The 19516-nt window shown below is 35.0% G+C and overlaps 1 protein-coding gene across 4 annotated transcripts in view; it reads left to right on the top strand.

Moving 5' to 3' along the window:
* Positions 1-19100, top strand: part of LOC121453276 (matrin-3) — a 38422-nt gene extending 19322 nt beyond the window's left edge. For 3 of the 4 annotated variants that reach the window (XM_041659887.1, XM_041659888.1, XM_041659889.1), the window contains 13 exons: positions 4315-4376; positions 5203-5244; positions 5746-5858; positions 6444-6496; positions 9290-9415; positions 9719-9844; positions 10022-10189; positions 10893-11024; positions 12511-12554; positions 12927-13296; positions 14801-15023; positions 15515-15636; positions 18054-19100. In XM_041659887.1, coding sequence (XP_041515821.1) covers positions 4315-4376; positions 5203-5244; positions 5746-5858; positions 6444-6496; positions 9290-9415; positions 9719-9844; positions 10022-10189; positions 10893-11024; positions 12511-12554; positions 12927-13296; positions 14801-15023; positions 15515-15636; positions 18054-18104 — 1632 coding nt within the window. In that variant the 3' untranslated portion in view covers positions 18105-19100. The remainder of the gene's footprint in view (positions 1-4314; positions 4377-5202; positions 5245-5745; positions 5859-6443; positions 6497-9289; positions 9416-9718; positions 9845-10021; positions 10190-10892; positions 11025-12510; positions 12555-12926; positions 13297-14800; positions 15024-15514; positions 15637-18053) is intronic. The other variant, XM_041659890.1, reaches the window with a different exon arrangement.
* The last annotated feature ends 416 nt before the right edge of the window (positions 19101-19516 follow it).

Below are 19516 nucleotides of genomic sequence, written 5' to 3'. Positions count from 1 at the left end.
AAGTCAATGTGCTTTGCCATTTAGGATGCTAGATTTCAGCTTTCCATCTGTCTTGATTGCTGATTTGTATGTAGTCAAAGATATATTCTTGTACAATTCTCTTTTTTCCTTATCTGTGGCTACAGGGAAAGTTAATGTAGAGCCCTGGTGTGTGTTTCAGTATGTTTCATATTTTAGATTAGTTCATTCTTCCTTTTTTAATTTCCCTTAACACAAACTCTCATACTATGACTGAAATTTTGCATCATTTTTTTTCTCTGTTTCCACAACTTCCTTAAACATACTTCAAAGCTCACTTTTTATTATCCCATATTTATTGCATCTGTCCCTTTAGAGACTTTGATAAATCGTTGACTACATTATCCTGCTCTGTGTTCCTTGTAAGAAAATTCTTTTTCTGACTTAGGCTTATTGTACTTCTGGAATAGTCATTTGTGGGAGGAAAAAAAAAAACAAGCCTAATTCTCCTTTAAGTATCACATCTGGCAAAATGGAAGCCTTTTCAAAATGCCCTTTTAAATATTGTCCTTCTCTTTCAGCTTTTTCAGTGTTACTCATTCTCACTGGAGTTTTTGAAATTCTGTTTTTCAGTATATATTGCAGTTGACATAAAGTCAATGGTGCAGCACCCCCGCTAGCTTGATCTGTAATCTGTCAACATCCATTTTTCCCGATGTCCTTTGTAGTAACCTATCTAGCTGGAATGAGTGCTACCATGAGATTGATTTTTATGGTCACTGTTACAGGGTTTTTCTTTACAGTAAGATCTGGGACATTTTCTTTTCATATCACATTCTTTTAACTTCATTTTTTAGTGTTTTTTTTTTTAATCTACTAGACCCTATTTTTATGTATTGTTCCCTTTTCAATGACTAGATCTCAACATTTTTTTATCTTTTAATCTTTTATTTCATATAAAATAAGTTAAAATAAAAGCCAAATTTAGGTTTGTAGATTTTTTTTTATTTAAGAAACAGATCCGCCGAGCGTTGGTGGCTCATGCCTGTAATCCCAGCACTGGGAGGTGGCAGGTGGATCTCTGAGTTCTGGGCCAGCATGATGTACACATTGAGTTCCAGGCCAGCCAGGTCTACATAGTGAGACTCAGTCTCAACAAAGAAATAAAACCTGGAGCTAGAAAGAATCAACAAATCTTGTTTTGTTAGATATTTTTATTTTTCCCAGATTTGTTAGCTATGCCATGGAATTTATTTTGGTTTTTATTCTTTTTAAACTTCAAGATTTAGTCTGATGTAAATTAAAGCAATGAAAAAAAGGTCCATTAAAATTGATTGACTCCAGCTTTTTCTATGTTACTTCTTAATCTCTTTTCCAAGAAATATAGCAGAAATTATATGTTCTCAGAAAAGATCTCCAAATTCCAAGGAAAATAGTTACAGGGATCAAGTGAAAGTTATCTTAAAGAACTGCAAATCTTTGCTGTTGGAAGAAAGGAACCATAAAAGGGTTTGTCAGATTAAAAAAGTTTCTATTTTGTATAAGATTTTTTTTCCTCCAAATTTTACTACTTTCTAGTTCGCAAAAAAAGGCTAATAATTTAAATGAATCTAAAGTAACAAAAGAGCAGTTTGGAATACTTGATGACACTTTGAATTAAGGAGTATTTTTAGCTTATAAAACTGCTTGGGTTCTAGTTTGCAAATTCAAAATTTTGGGTATATTTAACAATTATTTTAGAGGACTTTTGCTTAGCCATTGGGTTTTATAAAATTTGTGTTTGTAGGTTAGACCAATTGGAACAAAATTAATCACTTGGATTTTCTCTTTTATAGTTGCCTCAACTTAGCTGATGTTTTCTCTGTATCTGCTTCATTAAAAAAGCAATTTACTTCAGCAATGAACTGTTAACAGATGCAGATGTTACTTTTTAAGAAATTCCTGTGGTGGACATAGACAATGAAAAAAATAAGTATCCTGCTCTCTGGTATCACTGCATAACTTGGAAAATCTGTAGTTTTCACTTAATGGTAATGTTAAATGGCCTACATTATACAAAATTCAAGTGAAAAGCATGGTGTAACTTGTCATGATGGAGTGCCCTTATTTTATATTTTTTAGATGATTTTTAAGTAATAGTCTTCCTTTGAGTTTTTTCTAGGTCACCTTAGAACATCAAGTAGCATATCTATACAATTTCAAACTTCAAGTTCTTTGACTTAAAGAAAATTGCCCACTGCAACCTTTTTGTCTTATTACTTGAATTTCTATTTTTTTTCTTTTAGTATTACTTAAGTCTTTTAATTAATTCTATTCTGTCACTTTGAAAATACTTCCAGAATGATTATTATAAAGCTTACTATTATTATGTAAAACCTGAAAGACATTAAGTGTGAGTGTAGGGTCCCCCCCACTAAACTTGTAAATTCAAAAAGTGAATCCCTATTCTTTATCTCATGTAGGAATTATGTCAGAATAGAATCCAGAAGGTTTTTTGTGTTGTTTTTAATCGTTGGATTCTTAGTCCTTATTCTAAACCAGACATCAAGTACAGTGGAGCTGATTAATAATGGATGGGTTGGGAGATACATAACTAATTTTCTGATCTTGGCCTTCTTCGTAGTGCTTGAAAGACCAGCTACATTTTTACCATAAACTTGAAACTTATAGGACATGGGGGATTGGATGTAATTTCTTTTCAACTCTGTGCCCTTTCCATCTCCTATAATTCAGAAACATGCTTATAGGATAACATTCATTCTTTTCCTAAAACACTGCTTCTTAAGGATAGATACTTTTATCTGAAGTTGTTCTGAAACTCTTTTAGGTTGATGGATTCGTTTAGTCCCTTTTCTGAATTTGTGAACTTACCTATGGTGCCTCTTGCTTATAGCCATTTTTAAAATGGCTTCCAGAACGGTCTATTGTGTTGCAAGTAGAAACTTTAGCCCAACTGTCTGATTGTATAACCGTTATGGAAATCTCTCAAGTTCCTATTAGCTATTACTTTTGAAAGACAATCTAGTTTTCAAAATACTAAGAATAGTAGTTGATAGCACCTCATTCTAATTACTATTTTGTTTGGATATGTTCCCTTTCAGTTCTTTAACATTGTTTTGATTAACTTTCTAGAGCACAATCTATCTATAGACTGTTGTAATAGAAGTCAAAATTAGGTCCAGTTTATAAAATGCCATTTTGAGCCTTTGTAAAACTCCTTGTGTAATTTGAAGTTATATTTTCATTTAGCTGAGGCTCTCTAATCCCCTTGTTTGAGAAAAATGCATTGCCTGACCATGTTTATATTCTATTTAGAACTTTCAAGAACAGTGCTAGTTTAGAAATTGTCTCGATTTGTGGAAACTTGTAAAAAATCAACACTACTTGTAAAACAATGTGAATTTCTGAGATAATGCAGTATAGATAACTTCATATGCTTGGCAGTGTTCAGATAGTTTGCCTTTATTATTTCATTTGTTTTTCACCACAATAGGGGAATTTTGTTGCAATGAATTTGATTAATTTAGACTTAGGAGTCATATCTAGTTATATTGTATTTTAGGAAATAAACCAGGGCATTTTGGCAGCAAAACCCACCTTTCCTAACTCTTACATTGGATAAAAAATTAACCAAACATCTTTCTTAGCAAAAGGAAAATTAATTTGAATCATATCAATTTAGTTAATGGCTTATATTAAACTAAATCACAAAAAAGGAAATACTGATGGACTACATTGTTTCCCTCCTTAAAATTTGGAAAAAGGCACTCCTTAAATTTGATTCTGTTTTATGTAAATGTGGGAACTTAAATTTTTGACAAATGGGGAAAATTTCTTAGATAAACCATTTCCATTTAATCATGTTGGCCTTTTTTGACAGTGCTTTTTTGTTGTTTTGTTTCATTTTGGCTATAGTAGAAAGTATAGTATGTTTGGAATTTGCCTAAAAGTCAAGGTGAAATTAAAGATTCTACTTTAAATTATTCACACACATTTTCTAGAAATCTAGGTATGTGGCTATTTTGTTATACAGAGTATTACAAAATAATCAATTCCAAAAATAGTGGATACTTGAGTATGGTCCACAGCAGTTACATTGTTCTTCTTGATCCGCACTATCTTCATATTTCCACTGTCAGGTCTCAATTATGTTGACCAAATTAATCCAGTTTTTCCAAGAATGTGCATAGAGTATTTGAGGGCAGGATCGAGCTTCAAGAACTCAGAAGTGGTTTTAGCTTAAACCACTGTCACTTAATAAATGTTGAACAACTTGACACTGCATACACATTAATGGTTCATGAAAATATTTTAGCTTTTAATTTTTGTTAATTCTGCTAATTTACTTTGCTGCAGGAGTGGAGTCAACATATCAATGGAGCAAGTCACAGTCGTCGATGCCAGCTTCTTCTTGAAATGTAGGAATTTGAAATATGTATAAAGCATCCTTACCGTGAATCAGAAACATCCGTTATTGGTTTGGGGAAGTTCATCCTTTCCTTATACACATATTGTTACTGTCACATAATTGATAATGTCTGGTTGATATTTAATTTTAGACTAACTATCTTAATAATAGATATAATGATACTTTGTTTCTTGATTTTTTTTTTTAATTTATAGGATAAATACACGTTGGCCTGTTAATAAGAAATCGTTTTAGTAGAATTAATGAAAAAATAGCAGTTTGTAATCAAAATATATGATAGCACTTTAATAACAGTTAATATGAGCTATAAAACAAAAAATATAGAGGGATAATTAAAAATTGCTAGAAGCCAAGTTCATTTCCTCATGGAAATGACATTAGCTTTCGCTCTGAATGTAGGCTGCTAAATTGAAATGAAATTCAAATAAACCACCTATTATAGCAGATACTATCTATACATACCTAACTCCTTTGAGGCTGTCCTTTGTAGTGCCACAGCCTAACTCTGCTCTGATACCTTCCTTGGGGTAAGAAACTTGGTGCGTGTGTGTAAAAACCTTCCTAATTCTTTCTGTAGCACTTTCCCTACTTGCAATTTAACAAGGAACATTTCAACATGCATCACTTAAGTTTACAAGTATTGCAGTCTTAATACAAATCATTTGGTGTCTGAAGTTCCTTTTGAAATGTTACTTGCTTTTGAAATGTAGATTCTCAGATTTACTAATGAATCATCTCTGTTTTAGAGGCTTAAGGAGACTACTTTGTGAAAAGAACCTTTTTATTTTAAAATTAATTTTCTGATCTTTTTAAAGCTACCCAGAATGGAATCCTGACAATGATACTGGACATACAATGTAAGTTAAAAAATTTTAGCTATTCCAGTGTAAGGAATCCAAGTTTAACTTTTTATGTTTCATAAAAATATATTCTGTGAGCCGGCGGTGGTGGCGCACGCCTTTAATCCCAGCACTTGGGAGGCAGAGGCAGGCGGATCTCTGTGAGTTCAAGACCAGCCTGGTCTACAAGAGCTAGTTCCAGGACAGGCTCCAAAGCTACAGAGAAACCCTGTCTCGAAAAACCAAAAAAATACATATATATATATTTTTTTTTTCTGTGGTTTTTTGCCAAATAAGAATTTGATAATTTATTTAAAGTACCAGTGTAAGGAATTTTTAGAAAACAATATAGTAATACTTCTTTTTTCACTGTTACCACATTTCCCACTACTTGCCATATGTGTGTGTGTGTACTACTTAAGCTAAAATAGTCATAGTTACATAGAGGTAATTTAATAATTTTATATCTGATGATTCTTTGTTTATTTTGTGCTTCGTGTATTTTGTTCTTATTACAAGGGGCGATCCATTCATGCTGCAACAGTCTACAAACCCAGCACCAGGAATTCTGGGACCTCCACCTCCTTCATTTCATCTTGGAGGACCAGCAGTTGGGCCAAGAGGAAATCTGGGTGATTATATGAAATTTATATTGCCTTTTAGTGTAAATGGTAGTCTTAGATGTTACTAAAAGAATCTTTTACAGTAACAGCTTAGAAAGATAGTCACAGAGTTAGAGAGATGGCTCAGTGATTAGGAACACTGGCTGCTCTTCCAGAGATTCAGGATTCAATTCCCAGAACCCACATGGCAACATACAACTGGAGTCTGTAACTCCAGTTCCAGGGGATCTGACACCTTCACACCAATGCACATAAAGTAAAGTTAAATTAATTTTTTAAAAGAAAAGGCAGTCATAATGTCTTCCCATTTGTATTTGAAAGATGTCCTTTTTTTATTTATTTATTTTTTTAAATTAAACTACCTTGCTTTGCCTGACAGTAGTGCCACATGCCTTATAATCCTAGCACTCGGGAGGGATAGACAAATGGATCTCTGAGTTTGAGGCCAGCCTGATCTACAGAGTGAGTTCCAGGACAGACTCCAAATCTAGAGAGAAACCCTGTCTCAAAAAAAGGAAACAAAAAAAGCCATCTTGCTTTATAAGGAAGTATATTTTTTGTGAATCTTTTAATTTTTTTTTTTCTTCTGCACAGGTGCTGGTAATGGGAACCTACAAGGACCAAGACACATGCAAAAAGGCAGAGTGGTCTGTATTACAGCTGTTGCTTTTATCATAATTGCTGTTGGGAATGTGACTCCATTTAAATGCTTACTAATTGAATCTTTTGGGGGCGGGAGGGTTTCAAGGCAGGGTTTCTCTGTTGTAGCACTAGGCTGTGTAGACCAGGCTGACCTCATGTTCAGAAATTCAGCTGCAATTGCCTCCGAGTGCTGGGATGAAAGACATTCACTACCATGCCGACTGCTTATTGATACAGTCTTAATCACAGTCTTTATAACAGGATGAGTATTTTAATTTGAAAACTATTATGCTTTCTGGATGTAATGACATTTGCTTAATTCCTACATTAAAGAGACAGGCAGAGAGATCTAGATCTCTTTGAGTTTGAGGCCAGACAGGAGCAGCATAGTGAGACCCAATCTTTAAAAAAATAATAGAAAGAAAGAAAGAAAGGAAGGAAGGAAGAAAGAAAGAAAGAAGAAAAGAAAAGAGATTTCTTTACACAGTTATGGTTTTACGTGACTGGTAACAGTCAAAAGATTTACCTTAGTAACTTTGGTATCCGGTTGTGTTCATAGTTTTCACTGAAAGAATCTGGGTTGGAAAGATGGCTCAACAGCAGCAACACTGAATTTGACTATCAGGACCCACATGGTAGAAGGGGGGATAAAAGTTGTTTTCTGACCTCCACACTAATACCATAGCATGAAAATGCCCACACATATACGTTTAATTTATTAAAATGTAACAAGAATATGTAGAGAGGCTGTGTTTGAAACTTGACCGTAAAAAAATGTAACGGCATAATGAATGCAGACAGATTGTAAAAATATATACAGCTTTAATGGGGAAATAGACTTACAGACCCCCTAAGGGGCTGGACTTATCCCTACAAACCACCATTTTATTTTATTTTATTTTTATTTTTTGAAGGTTTATTCTAGTCGAGGCATGGTGACTAATGTCTTTAATTCCATCAAAGGAAGCAGGGGCAGGCTGATGTAGAGTTTTAGCTACATAATGAGATACTGTTTTAAAAAACAGAATGAGGGCTGGAGAGATGGCTCAGTGGTTAAGAACATTGCCTGCTCTTCCAAAGGTCCTGAGTTCACTTCCAGGCAACAACATGGTGGCTCACAACCATCTGTAATGAAGTCTGGTGCCCTCTTCTGGCCTGCAGATACACACACAGAATATTGTATACATAATAAATATTTTAAAAAAACAGAATGAGTGAATTTATTCTGGTAACATTTAATATGCTGTGTACTTTACATTTTCTAGATGCTAAAAGTTATTAAGTAATCTTTTCTGGTTGGTCATAGAATAAACATTTTCTTTTCTTTTTTTTTTTTTTTTTTTTTTTTTTTGGTTTTTCGAGACAGGGTTTCTCTGTGGCTTTGGAGCCTGTCCTGGAACTAGCTCTTGTAGACCAGGTTGGTCTCGAACTCACAGAGATCCGCCTGCCTCTGCCTCCCAAGTGCTGGGATTAAAGGCGTGCGCCACCACTGCCCGGCTAGAATAAACATTTTAATGCATAATTGGTTTTGCCAACTTTTGGGGGGGGGTATTGGAAATCAAACCTAAGACCTTGGCTATGTTGGCAAGGATTTAACCACTGCAGTACAGCCTTCCTCTTCCCCCCCCCTTTTATTTGTGTTTTGAGAATTACTCAGGCTGCCCTTAAGTTTTGTTGCTGGGGGGGGGGGGGGGCCTCAGCCTTCCAAGTAACTATATCCTCAGATCCAGCTTCTTTCTTTCTTTTTTTTTAATTTTATTTATTTATTATGTATACAATATTCTGTCTGTGTGTATGTCTGCAGGCCAGAAGAGGACACCAGACCTCATTACAGATGGTTGTGAGCCACCATGTGGTTGCTGGGAATTGAACTCAGGACCTTTGGAAGAGCAGGCAGTGCTCTTAACCACTGAGCCATCTCTCCAGCCCCTCCAGCTTCTTTCTTTACTTTGTGTAGTACATTATATTTTGATCATAGCCAGACTTTTGGTGGTGCATGCCCTTGATCCTGGCACTGGTAACAGAACCTTGAGTGAGTTCAAGGCCAGCCTGGTCTGCAGAGCAAGTTTGAGTACAGCCAGCACTGTTACACAAAGAAACCCTCTCTAAACAAGCAAACAAAAACAATATATTTTGGTTGCATTTTCCCCTTTCTACCCACCCAGATTTGTGTTCATGTTCTCTTTCTCTCTCTCTCTCTCTCTCTCTCTCTCTCTCTCTCTCTCTCTCTCACACACACACACACACACACACACACACACACAAATGAAAATCAAAACAGTTGAAAGACCATTGGGGGATTTCCTTAAAAATACGTTAGTGTGGGGCCAGAGATCCTCAGCAGTGAATAGCACATATACTGTTCTTAGAGGTGACTCAAATTTGGTTTCTAGATCCTGTGTTGGGTAGTTGAATGGTTTCTATTCCAACTCCAGGGAATCTAACCGTCTTCTGGCCTCCACAAGCACTCAAATGAGGATACCCACACATATAATAAAATAAGTTTTGTTTTGTTTGTTTTTGTTTTGCGAGGCAGGCTTTCTCTGTAGCATTGGAGTCTGTCTTGGAACTATCTCTTTTAGACCAGGCTGGCCTCAAACTCACAGAGATCTGCCTTACAGGTGCTGGAATTAAAGGCATGTGCCTCCACTGCCCAGCTACAATAAAATTTTATATAAAAGTTATGTGTGTGCAGATGCTGAGTATATACTACTGTCAACTGAAATATGACAAAATATACTTAAAATGCTTTTAAAGGACTTTTATTGACATTTTTTTCTTTTCTCTCTAATGGGTAGGAAACCAGCAGAGTTGTTCACATTATGGATTTTCAGCGAGGAAAAAACTTGAGATACCAACTATTACAACTGGTAGAACCATTTGGAGTCATTTCAAATCATCTGATTTTGAATAAAATTAATGAGGTATGAGTAGGAATATTAGTTATTCATAGCACTCATATATTAAAGAAATTGAATGATTTTAGATTAATGGAAATTTTTATGTAAATTGAAATATCAGAGGAAGATATATATCCTAATATTAAATAGATTATTTTTTAGTAAGTATATCATTTGTGAGCCCTAGTTTAATATCAGCTTGACTACACTGGTCTTTTTCATTTTGATTATTGAAGGTGCTTCCTATTAAATGATTAAATACAGTGGTGTAAAATCTATAAATATTGGGGGTAATATTTTTAGAAATTTCTTTCTGTGTGATTTTAGGCATTTATTGAAATGGCAACCACAGAAGATGCTCAGGCTGCTGTGGATTATTATACAACTACACCGGCATTAGTATTTGGCAAACCAGTCAGAGTTCATTTATCCCAGAAGTATAAGAGAATAAAGGTTAGTAGTAGCTTTTCATTTGTCCTTGTCTTTAGGTTGTATGTAATAAGCTTAATACATCATTTTTGTAATTGTTCACTTGGTTTAAAAGCTAAGACTGTTAATAATTGTAGCATACCTGCCAACTTTTGACTTGCCTTTCAATTATTTAGAATTTTTTTCTGTTTTCTTTTAAAGAAACCTGAAGGAAAACCAGATCAGAAGTTTGATCAAAAGCAAGAACTTGGACGTGTGATACATCTCAGCAATTTACCGCATTCTGGCTATTCTGACAGTGCTGTCCTCAAGCTTGCTGAGCCTTATGGGAAAATAAAGAATTACATATTGATGAGGATGAAAAGTCAGGTAATACACATGGGGAGGTTTTTAAGAGTAAGTTCTTAACGCACTTTAAGATAATTTCACTGGGAGAGATGTCAGTAGCAGAAATGCAGTATCTTGTGGGTTGAATATATCTAAATTATCATTATTATTTTAGTTAGATGCTTATGGTCAAGCATCTAAATTTTGAAAATACAAAGAGGAAAGTAAACTGTTTTCTCTTGTCATGATAAAAGCCTAGTTTACTTTTAGACTTTTCTTCCTAAAGTTCTTACACATATATATAGACACTCGTCTTTGAAGATTTGGTTAGTGGTTGTGAGATTTGTTTTGTTTTGTTTTTTATGCAGGGCTTTGTTAGATAGCTCTTGCTAGCCTCAACTTTAATATGTAGCCCAGGCTGCCCTCCCATCTTGATAAAATCACTCACTCTCTCTTGGCGTGAGCCACTGTGACAGCCAGCTTTTCAGAATCCAAATTTAGCATCTGAATTCACTTTACTCATATTTAAATATTTTTATGTAAAGAATTTAGAGAACAGAATGAAACTCAGAAGTACAACCTTGGGCTTCAATCACCAGTAATACACAGAATCAGGAGAGTATTGGGAATTTTTTGATGCAATGTATACAATTGCTCTGCTGAAGATTTCATACAGAATAGTTTTATATAGTTTCTGTGAGAAATAATGTCATCGTGGGTTTCTCTCCTCTCTCCCTCCCTCCAGGCTTTTATTGAGATGGAGACCAGAGAAGATGCAATGGCAATGGTTGACCATTGTCTGAAGAAGGCACTTTGGTTTCAGGGAAGATGTGTTAAAGTTGACTTGTCTGAGAAATATAAAAAACTGGTGCTGAGGGTATGTAGTTCTTAATAGTCTTAACATCTTAGATGACAAGGTCTAACTATGTAATCTCATCTGCTCCCAAGCTACTGGGTTCAACTTACCTTACTGCTTTGACCAACAGCTAAGATAAGTCCGTATGTCTGGAAAAAGACACAAAGGTGTTTTCTGTCCACCCTTTTTGGGAGGAGAAGGGAGGGATAGACAGGGTTTTGTTAGAAACTCTAGCTAGGACTCACTGTAAATCAGGTTGCAGTCCTCTGGTGCAGTGCCGTCCTTCATGGTATTTAGCCTTCTTTTGCATTTATTTTGTGGGAGTACAAGTGCCACTGTGCATGCACATTTGATTATCAGACTTGGAGCAGGCACCTTTACCTACTCCGCCATTTCATTGATCTAGTTTAATCATATTGTATACGAAGTACAAGATTTAGGGCTAGGTTTTGGGCTCAGCAGTTAAAAGCACTTGGTACTCTTCAAAAGGATTAGAGTTCCCATCACCCAAGTCAGGTGCTCTATAATTGCCTGTAACTTCCTTTTCTGGCCTTTGAGGGTTCCTGGACTTAAGTGTCAACATTCAGACAGGTAGACACAAAAAAAAAAAAAAAAATCTTAACGGTTGGAGAGATGGCTTAGTGATTTAAGAGTAGTTGATACTCTTACAGAGAGAATCCAGGTTCAGTTCCCATCACCCATATGATGGCTCAGAATCACTCCTGTTCGAGATTCTGTCCTCTCCTCTAATCGCTGAGCATCGGCATGCATAGAAAATACTCAAGTACATGCAGACAAAACCCTTACAGAAAACAAACCCATATAAAATAAAAAAAAGAACAGGCTGGTGGGCTAGGTGTGGTGGCACACCATTTATTAATCCTAGCACTCAAAAGCAGAGACAGACAGATCTCTGAGTTCAAAGCCAGCCTGGTCTACATAGTGAGAAGCCCCCCCCCCCCCCAAAAAAAAAGATAGCTTATTGATATGGTTGGTTTTTGGTGGTGGTGGTTTGTGTGTGTGTGTGTGTTTGTACATGCGTACGTACAGGGTTTCTCTGTAATCTTAGCTGTCCTGGAACTCTGTAGACTAGATTGGCCTCGAGCCCCAGAGTACTGCCTACTGCTGCCTTGAGTGCTGAGATTAAAGGCGTATGCCATCAACCACCTGCCCTCCCCTCCCCGTTTTTTTTCTCCCCTTTAAAAATAAAAGGCTCCTCTTTTGCAGTAGAAAGATTGTGTTTTGTGAAAGCATCATCCATTGCTCTAACCTGTTTAAACTTTATTAGAGTTATGCTTCCAAAATGATTTATTGCCCACTTCTTTGTTGATTTGGGGGTTGAAATGAACTTTTAAAATCCAAGTAGATTTTCTTAGGTGTGGTTGTACAGATTGAATGAATTAAATTGATTATATAAAGGAGGGTTGAAGAATGTTACTTAATTGATAAATTCTACAGATGGGTAAATTTTTAGTGTATTTAATTTCTCAAAACTTTTATCTTTCAGATTCCTAACAGAGGCATTGACTTGCTGAAAAAAGACAAGTCCCGGTAATTTCATTTTTCATATGTCTGTCTGTTTACTGCATAATAATTGCTGGTCTTTGCTGTGACAAAAATATCTGGCCCAAAGCAACTTCAGAAAAGAACAGTTTGATTAGGCTTACAAGTTTAAGCACTCAGGAAATAATAGCAGTGAGAGTTTGGTTACATTGAAAGATAAATGCTTCCATTCAATTTACTTTCTCCTTTTTATTTAATTGGGGACCTTAGACAGTCCATGGGATGAATGGTACCATCCACATTCAGGATGCCCTGAATCTTAGATCTTACAAAATTGACAATCGATATTAACCATGAATACCGACATTAAACTTTTATTTTCCAACTCGGCAAACAAAATGTACATTTATCTTATTTCAGGAAAAGATCTTATTCTCCAGATGGAAAAGAATCGCCAAGTGATAAGAAGTCCAAGACTGATGGTTCACAGAAGACAGAGAGTCCAGCTGAGGGTAAAGAACAAGAAGAGAAGTCGGGTGAGGACGGTGAGAAAGACACCAAGGATGACCAGGCAGAACAGGAACCCAGTATGCTTCTTGAGTCTGAAGATGAGCTGCTTGTGGATGAGGAAGAAGCTGCAGCTCTCCTAGAAAGTGGTAGTTCAGTGGGCGATGAGACTGATCTTGCTAATTTAGGGGATGTGTCATCTGATGGAAAAAAGGAACCTTCAGATAAAGCTGTGAAAAAAGATGCAAGTGCTTCAGCAGCATCCAAGAAAAAACTTAAAAAAGTAAGCTTTATATTTATGTTTTAATTAGAATACTGGGTCAAATCAATTTTAACCTGAAGCAGGGTCAGATAAATCAGATACAGTTCAAAGACAAAGAGGAAACTCTACAGTAGAAACATTTCCTTCTAGCTGCAAAAATAGTCAACTTTTAAAGAAGACTTGAAACAAAAGTACAAGAAGGACTTTAAAGTAGACAAGCCTTTGTCTTGCAGTGGTAATTATTAAATGCTGGTATGTCTGTTTTCAAGAAGATGGTAGCAAGTGGCATATCTTTGTAATCTCAGAACTTAATGGAGGTAGAGGAGAGTTTGAGATTCAGCTGTGCAAATAACTACAAAGATAAGATTATAAGTTTGATATTGAGTAACTCAATTACTTTAACTATTTAAAAGTTGTTTTTGAGTGTCAGATTTGATGGTACACGCATAACTCTAGGAGAGAGGGAGAGGCAGGCATATAGCTCTGGGTATTCCAAGACAGACAGACCAGGGCTACATAAAGAGTTCCTGACTCAAAAAAAAACTTCTTTTTTCTCTTCAAAAATTTCTTAGCATATTTGAGAAAGTATAAAATATGAAATTTCTTTCCTTTTATTTATTTTAATGGTCCTGAGTATAGAACCTTGGGCCTGATAAGTCTTAGGCAGGCTCTCTCCACCACTGAGTCAGACCCTCAGTGAAATATAGATAATCTTTTTTTATAGCATTTTTGTAAATCTTTTTTGTTTTCTAATGATTTCTTTATTATTTTATGGTCACTGGTGTTTTGACTATATATGTCTATTTGAGGGCATCAGATCCTCTGGAATTAAAATCACAGCTCTTAACCATTGCACCATCTCTCCAGCCTGAATATAAAGTCTTCTGATATTTTCTCAGATGAGGCAGGCTTTCCATTTGATGAAGTGTGGATTTTAGTGGGATTCATGTTACTGAAGCTTGACAGATTTGTTTTTCTACATGTTTGTTGTTTTTTATGTTAGGGGTCAAACTAATGGCAACACATTAAAAGAAAACACTTCATCACTAAGCAACAACACTAAACCCCATTATTTAACTTTATGACAAGCTAAATCGGCCACAATCTAGTCTTGCTAGTGACCATCCTACTCCTTAGAGTATACTCAGTAAACCTGTTTTCTTTAAAAAAAAAAAAAAAGGAAGAAGAAAAAAAAGCTGAGAGTCTTTTTGAAGTCACTAGTGAGTCTAGCAGAAAATTTGTTTCCTTTCTTAAATAATACTTTGATTTTAAGGATAGTGCTGAGGATTGACTTATACTGGCTAAGAAAGTATACCATCCGTGAGAAGGGATAATTAATGCAGGATTATTTTTGTGCAGTGAATTTGTTCTTTCTTAACAGTGTCATTTCCCAGGGAATATGGAAGTATTTGTCATACTAGATGAGGTTGATGATGAGGAAAGATTCAAAACTTCAAAAATTTCATGAATCAGGCATGACATTTAAACCTGGTGACAAAAATGATGATGGTTTGGTTAAACTTAGGTGGACAAGATGGAGGATCTTGATCAAGAAAATGAAGCTGCATTGGAGAATGGGATTAAAAATGAGGAAAATACAGAACCAGGTGCTGAATCTGCTGAGAATGCTGATGATCCAAACAAAGACGCAAGTGAAAATGCAGATGGCCAGAATGACGAGAACAAGGAGGACTATGCAATTCCAGATGAGTATAGAATTGGACCGTATCAGCCTAATGTTCCTGTTGGTAAGCTTTAAAGACTTTCTTTTTCTTCTTTTTTTCTCCTAGCAAATGTATTAAAATAAGATTTAAAGTTGCTCTTATGTAAGCTTTGCTAGTATATAAAGTTTTCTTCCCTTCCTGATATTAATTTGTAAATTTACATCAACATTGTTCTAGTTTCCTCTTCCATGTGTCTCCTAATTTTGTATTACGTTATCATCCCCCTATGTTCTCTCTTCTCATGATGATTTCTAAAATTACACATTGCTTTTTGTTTTGTGTTTGTTAATATTTTTGTCTTCCATTTTAAGAGTACAGATAGGTAGGACTTTGAACATCTGTTAAGTAAAAAGAAAGAATATTGTGTTGTTATTTGTGTTTTTAGCTTAGGTTGTACTGGACTTTTCACAAATATGTTGTCTGATTCAAATTTTATTGACAGGAAGAAAGATTTGAGAGTACTAAGTAAAATTTAATTTTACTTAATTTGTAAGAATGTATGTTTGTGTTTCTAGGTATAGACTATGTGATACCTAAAACAGGGTTTTACTGTAAGCTGTGTTCACTCTTTTATACAAATGAAGAAGTTGCAAAGAATACTCATTGCAGCAGCCTTCCTCATTATCAGAAATTAAAGGTAAGGCTGAATATAAGAGGAGACTTATGAAAGCAAATGATTTATGGAAATAAATGAGATACATAAGTAAAATGTGTGTATGTCCTTGGACCCATCATAATGCTTTATCTCAAAGATGTTTTTCCTTAATTGGCTGGGCTTTAAGGGATTTAATGGGTTCTACTAACTTTTGAACCTCTTTTCACTCAAAATCAGATTCAGTAGTGTAGACCCATAATTCTTAAACTTGGGAGATAGAATCGGGAGGATCAGTGCTATTCTTAGCTGTGTATTGAATTGGGAAGAAAGAAAAGTAATAATTTCTAACCCTATTTTTTTACATTATAACTTATCCAAGTATTTTCAAACTAATTTCTCAAATTTCAAAGAAACTAGAGGTCCAAACATAAAGTAGAACAGTCAAAAGTTTTTGAGTTTGTTGAGTGCCGAGTCCCTGATTTATTTTAGAGACTGAGTCTCCCTAGTTCGTATTGGGATCCTTCTTTGTCAGCCTCCTAAGTACTGGATAAGTGTGAGCCACCTTTAAAAATTGTTATTCTAATATTATGAATGATGTTCTCGCTTTTATAACCAACAGATTTTTTTTATTTCTACATTATAGCAATAAATGGGTAAACCTCAAAGGGGGAAGCAAGAACAAATTCGTACTGTGCTTTTTAGTTAGGACCCTATTTAAGGTCTCAATATTAAGTAGTACAAGGAAACTTGAGAGTATTACTCAATTCAGTTGTAAGAGATTTGTTTTTTCACATTCCTTCATTTATAATGAATAGTGGCTACTTGTTGAATATTCCTAATCTGACAGTCTGAGACTCGCAACATCTGGTCCGTTAGCAGTAAAAATTGTAGTCAGAATGCTGGTACTCCTAAAAATATTGTGTGGGGACTTGGGAGATAGCTCAGTGGTAAAATTGCTTGCTGTGAAAGCAAGAGGATAGCTCCCCAGAAAATGCCAGGCTGGGGAGGGGTAAGACTGTAATTCTAGCTGTCTAAGAGCAGGCTGGCTGGTAAAACCAGCTTTATCAGCAGGATCTGGGTTTGATTGAGAGACCCTGCTTCAATGAATAAGATTGAAGGGCAATCAAGGAGGATTCCCGATATCAATCTTGGGCTTCAACATGTGTTTTTACCCATTTACACATTCAAGGAAGAAAAAATGAAATTACCTCTAGGGGATAGAGGTGCAGCTCAGTGGCAGCGCTCTTGGTAGCAGTGTAAGGTCCTAGCTTTGTTTCAGTGGGAAAAAAAGGTAGAATTGTTATCTTTTGACTATGGTTCACGGGACCTCATTCAAATCTAAACTCTCTAATACAAACAAATCCCAAATTATTTAAACAAGAGAAACTCAACCTGTATAGCATTCAGTTATCTCAGCACATTGTTGACTGGTGAATAAAAAAAATAATTTTTGTTCTTGTTTATATCATTGATGTTGTTTTCAAATTGCAGTCTGTATGTCTCTTACCATTAAGGGTATAAGAAAAGAATGGTGGTTATTTTCAGTGCTAACAGCAGTTTATTTTGGGAGGAGGATGAGTATAGCTTCATTCATACTACAAATGCACTGTTTGGATTTTAGGCCATGTGGTGTCAAAGCCATGCTTATTACCTGAAGGGTATGCTTTATGACTAAATACTTAGAGCAAAGATGAATGAGCTGCATTTAAAGGGTATTGGGGAGTTTATGTTGCTCAAATGATAAATTGGCAGTTTTCTTAACTGTTTTGACACTTTTCTTAACTAGGTGTTTTGTGTTTTTTTTTTCTTTTTGTTTGTTTGTTTTCATTTTCTTTTTAAGGATATAATGGCTTTTAACCCTCTCATCAGTCTGCAGTAACCAGTACTGATATATTTTAATCAGAAGTAAAGAAACAGAAATGCTTTTTAAATATCTTTCAAATTCCCTTAGAATCTTAATAGATCTATATCTAGAAATTATATGTTGGAGATCATAGGTAGAAGGGGTCTCCAAGCTATACTTTGTAGCCTAGCCACCTGCTGTTTATAAATAATGTTTTATTAGAGCACAGCCGGTCATAGCCATGGTCTTTCAAAGTATAACTGTGGCTCTTTTAGGTCAGTGAAATTGTTAAAACAAAGATCTAATCTAGCTATTTCTTCCTATATAATCGAGTTCTTATTTCTAAACGTTAGGGTTAATTGCACATTAAAATATCCATTTTCCCCATTTGCCATTTTTTTCATGCTTTATTGTTGTGTCCTGAGCAAGTTTAGTTTTCTATGATAAGATTAACTCATTCATAAAATATTAAGACATTAGTGTAAGTCCCTAAACTTGGAGTGAATATTTTATAACATACATATATATATATATATATATATATATATATATATATATATATATATTAGGTGTCTCAACAGTTACTTAGTCCCTGTAATTCTTTTTTTCCCTTCAGAAATTTCTGAATAAATTGGCAGAAGAACGGAGACAGAAGAAGGAAACTTAAGATGTACAAGAAGCTTAATTATTTCACAAGAAAACAATGGTTCTTTGATTTTAATGTTAACCTTTTTTAAACACAATACTGATAGTTAGAAAACTATTGTACTCTTTTGGTTTAGTGGAAAAATAATAGATGTCTGTTCATGTGTTTAAGTGTTATAGCAGAAAGTACACATACGGTTAAGTTAATGGAAAAGTATTTGTTTCATCAGAATGGCAACAGACAAAAGTACTTCATAGAGATTGACTGTTGTAAACTTATGGAAAACAACTTGCACCAATAAGAGATAACATAGAACCATTCAAGAAAAATGAAATTTAGTAGTTCGAGGCTTCAAAGAAATGTCAACTTTTGATTCCATTCAATAAAGAACAAAACCAATTGTATTTTTTATTACTTTTCATCTGAAACATTCCACAGTTTAATCTGAGCCTTGCAGACTTCATTTGACTTTGGAAGCTGTTTTGGTTGCATTTCCTTTTTAGAGATTTTCATGTGAAATTGGCAATTCGAATGCAGGTGCAGTTTTCTTTTAATGTCATGCTGTTTAGATGATAAGAAATTAAGTAATTGGCTTTAGATTTGTAATTTTTTTTCCCTGAGTTCCTGCTAGGTTTCGTATTCTAGTAGTTGAATGTTATTTCAGTGAAATGTAAAAATATTCCCGTTCTCTTTGACCAGTATTAATTTCCTGAGAACCTATTGCTTGTCACTTGAATCCTGTAGCTGTCATACATCTCTGGTATAAGCAACATTTGATTTTTGAAGTGTGTAAACCATCTCTATATTTTCAGAATGTGATTTTACATTTCTGCATTTTAAAAAGAGTTTGGCCATAATTCTAGACGCACGCTTCTAATTCATGTACCTGCACATGTGACCTTTGTGAGCAGAACTTTGCATGTATAATCTGTGTTTACTTGTAACTCTCTGGTTATATACTGCTTATATCTGTGGATTCAAGTTACTGAAGTGAATACCAATAAAAAAAAAACTAGGCCATGTTGGTTGGTTGGTTGGTTGAACATGTTTGGAATGTTAACCAAAATATTTGTCAGTTGTGACTTTTTCTTTTCATTGTTAGGTTTTTGTGCATGCTTTAACGAATCATTCTTAAGTCTAGATTGGGTGTTCTAATAACAACTAAAGATCTCAGTCCTGGTGGATTTCTTGTTCTTGTTACATAATGAAACGTGAGCCCTTTTTTCTCCAGTTGTAAATGCTGAGGATAAAGAAATTGCTAAAGTTCATATCCAGAGATGTCCGTGCCTTAATAGAATTGAAAATAGCATTGGAAAAATTAAGTTTTGTCACTCTTTAAAATCAGGAAGGGATTTTAGATGTGTTTGATAATCTGAAGTCCAAAGAACAGTTTCAATTTAAATCAGTGACAAAAACTTTTTAGTAATTGTTTC

This window comes from Microtus oregoni, unplaced genomic scaffold, assembly GCF_018167655.1.
Source record: "Microtus oregoni isolate MIOR12 unplaced genomic scaffold, Mior012 000011F_ref0000422, whole genome shotgun sequence".
In the NCBI taxonomy this organism is placed as follows: domain Eukaryota; kingdom Metazoa; phylum Chordata; class Mammalia; order Rodentia; family Cricetidae; genus Microtus; species Microtus oregoni.
Note: the sequence above shows the minus strand (reverse complement) of the source record. Positions and strands in the feature narration are given on the sequence as shown.